Source organism: Arachis ipaensis, chromosome B06, assembly GCF_000816755.2.
Source record: "Arachis ipaensis cultivar K30076 chromosome B06, Araip1.1, whole genome shotgun sequence".
Taxonomy (NCBI): Eukaryota; Viridiplantae; Streptophyta; class Magnoliopsida; order Fabales; family Fabaceae; genus Arachis; species Arachis ipaensis.
The window spans coordinates 12,575,004-12,578,668 of NC_029790.2; the positions used below are offsets into that span (position 1 = coordinate 12,575,004).

Here is a 3,665-nt window from a genome sequence, read left to right on the forward strand (position 1 = left end):
TTCTTTCCACCGTTAGCACCATTTCCCTTTGTATTGCACCTGGGTGGATTCCGTGCTGGGGCTCTGCCACCTTCAATGGGTGGCCCCTCGAGTGAAAAACTAATGTCCACTGCATCTTCGTTCTCGAAGTACTTCAGCATCAGCATGACAATGTCTCTTGCAAATTGAAACTTTTCAGTTTTGTGATATGTAATTTTGCACACTTTCCGGTACCAATCCATTAGGCACCAATGTTGCGTTAGTTGTACAGAATCTCAAATCACGCCCATCGACTGCACCGCCACCACTTTTGCATCCTTGGTCCATCTCGGAAATATCAGAGACCTTGGGATCTCATGAACATTGTTAAGAACAAGCACCGCAATTATATGTTCGCAGGGGACCCTGAAACATTCCATTCTCATGCACGTGCATCGGACCTCGCTCATTTTAGACGTTGCAACAACACGCCAATCTTTTCCCGGAGTGCCGTATCGAGCGACGGTGTGGATAAAATATGAACCGTTGTCTTCAGAATCAACCACCCTCATTGCACAAGCCCTGTCAAGAATGGGAACAAACAAATAGAATATTGCCTGAGTGTACCTCTCAGCTGCACTCCGCTCCAATTGTTTCAAGTTGGTGGTCATAACAGGGTCACCCTTTGCACACTCAAAATCAGCCTTCACTTCCTTTGCACGAACGAACATCAAGCATTGATGGAAGTGACGTAAAAAATCAGTGTAATTGTATCGAGACTTAACATACCGTGATATCACAGCATGCAAGCCCTCGCACCTTGAGGTTGTGCGAAATCTGGCAAAGAACTTTCCTCGTATGTGTGCTGTGACCCAACTGTGCCTTCTCTTGTACATGTCTTGTACCCATCTTTTATCGACGAGCCAAATTTCTCCACCATCTCAAACCACTTTTTCTGGAATGTTCCGACCTCGTAGTCGCGAAGCATGCAATCCTTAAACATCCTGGTAAAGTTAGGCTTTCCGATGTTGCTCGTGGCGTTTCGGAGTAGGTGCCAAGCACAGAGTCGATGGTGAGCCTCTGGAAAAACTTGCTCGATCGCAGACTTCATTTGCCTGTCACCGTCGGTTATTATGGACACGGGAGCCTTCCTTTTCATTGCAGTTTGCAACTGTTGAAGCAGCCAGACATAGGTCTCTTCTTTCTCGTCTGCCACGAGTGCAGCGGCAAAGACAACCGTTTGGTTATGGTGATTCACACAAGAGAATACTACAAGAGGTGAAAGGTAAACGTTTTTCTTGTGCATCAAATGCAACCACGTCTCCAAATACATGGTAATCAATTTGGCTGGTGCCATCACACCAAAACAAATGTTGTAACACGCCCTCCCCGTCAACAACTTCTTTGTAGTACAGTGCTGGATCATTTGCCTTGCACTCTCGGAGATACCTTAAGCACGATTCCGCATCTAGGCCACCCACCCTTCGTTGCTTCGCACTTACATTGTGCATGTCCGTTGTTGTGTAGGGGACATTATGATACCCGCCGGCTAGGCTCGCCATAAAACCGTGGATTCGCGAGACGCCAATGTCCCCTTTGCGCATGTCGTTCATCTGCTCAATGTCCGCTTCGCTCATCCTCCGATGGCCTGGGAGCATGGAAGAAAATCGCAACTCAAGAATGTGGTGATTATGCACATCTGAAAAAGTACGCAACGTTCCAACGTCCTGATTCATCGTCCCTGCAAAGTAGCATCCTTGCAGGGCATCCACACCGTGTATCGGCCCTCGGTCTTTGCCGGTTAGGCATTGAGTAGAACTTCGGGGATCGGTACCCTTGTCGGTGGCACACGAACTCTTGCCGTATCCTTACTTCGCCACGTTTTTCGCTTTTGGAACGTCTCGCGCCGAAGCCATGGTGCTTTGCATATTGCTGGTAGAACTCAAATGCAATGTCAATAGCTGCGAAATTAAAGCGGAGAACCTCCTCCTCGCTCAAGTTCAAAAAATCAATCGAACCTAGCGATTCACCGGAATCAACAGCGTACAAGTCATCATCCGCATAATTATCAGACATTCCTCTGACACCGGCCAAATTGTCTTCCAATTCAACCGCATCCCCATTGTCGACATCGCCCTCTGCATGATGGTCGTGTTCTGTCCATCTTCCTGTAAATCGTACTCGTCCGACTCCATCCCTGCAAAGCCTTCGCCCTCAACCGATCCAACTCCATGGTCTGCTCCATCGTACATTTCTACTTCCTCGGCGACACGCACACCCCCAAGGGTATCTTCATCCCTGGCAACCCTGTGCCAAACAACAATAATGCAGTAATTTAGCAAAATATGCAAAATTGGGGGATGTCCTTCAAAAAAAATTGGTGACCTATAACAAAACAAAAGGGGATATTTGTAAATCAAGTGAAGGGTGATAATACAATTGGTACCTTCTTTCCCTTGATGGAAACGGCGAAGCCATCAACTGCCAAAGACAACCAAAAATGCAAATCAAGTACCGTCGTCGTCAGAAGTGAAGCTGTTGGTGTGTTTGGATCTGCCTAAACAGAATCATTAACACTGAACACTTTTTTCAATTCCAAAAAAAAATAGCGTTTCATGGTTCAAAAACTGCGAATCTCATCGAATGAGTTGCTGGAACAAAACGCTGCCGAATCCACCATGGGTAAATGGGGAGGAGAAGGAGTTAGCTGAGTGAAGATGTTTCAGTCGTTCTCGGCGATGGAGTTAATGGAAGGGGCCAATTGTGATAGAGGGAAAGGGGAGGAAGAAAATCTGAACTGAGTGTCTAACTAATTCTAATAATTAAGTTAAATATATTTATTTTAAAAAACAAAAAAAATAACTCCTCTATTTTTTTATACAAAATTGCAGAAGAAACCCAACAAAAACATGCATTTTTATTCTGACCTTTCCTAACTGATCGATACACCAAACAGATTTTTAGCGTTTCGGTGCGCTAAGATTTATGGGGTAACGAATCCGTCCCCCACATAGTAGGTGTTGGTACAATCAATTAGTTTTACTAACTTCAGTAGCATCGGTAAAAGTAAAACCGTAAAAGTAGCTCGAAAATTACTAACAAAGACTTGCCTAACCGATATTTATCGGTCTTAGCCATCGTTAAAATTGATTTGAATCTTTGACCGTCGGTAATATCGATTTTTTTTTGGTAGTAAGTAAACTTAGCCGCTAACTAAGGTTTGAAGTAAATTTAAGCACCAAGTAATCAAGTATATGTTATCTCGACCACCAAATTTAATTATTCTTATTTTTTATAACCACGATCTACTTTACATGCATATTATCTTTGACTTTTAATTATTGATTTTTTTTTACTGCTGAGTTATTCCTTATTCGGATTGTTTTTGTTTTTACTTCAACTGTTGAAATCTTTTCCGAGGATGACTATTGAGATCTTTACTATTTGCACCATTTGTGCCCAATTATTTTTGGAACAACAACAATATAATTCTCTATTTAATGAATAAAAATGAAATAAACAAGAGTTGATGGACCGGCTTCGATCCGGGGTGGTCTTAGATGATGATATTTTTGTTGGAAACTATTAGAAAATATAAATAATGTTATTTTTCCAATCTTCTAAAATTGGAGAAATTTATTACTTTACTTTTAGATATTGGCGATAATTAAAGGTTGTAAACTTGTAAATAAATGAAAAACTAGTGT

General features: G+C 42.6%; 1 protein-coding gene across 1 annotated transcript; it reads right to left on the reverse strand.

The window, feature by feature from the left end:
* LOC107646508 (protein FAR1-RELATED SEQUENCE 11-like) lies at positions 1,648-2,436 on the reverse strand. Its single transcript, XM_016350689.1, has 3 exons — positions 2,405-2,436; positions 2,033-2,265; positions 1,648-1,976 (listed from the first exon to the last, which is right to left on the reverse strand). The coding sequence occupies exons 1-3, from the start codon at positions 2,434-2,436 to the stop codon at positions 1,648-1,650; spliced, it is 594 nt and encodes a 197-aa protein (XP_016206175.1).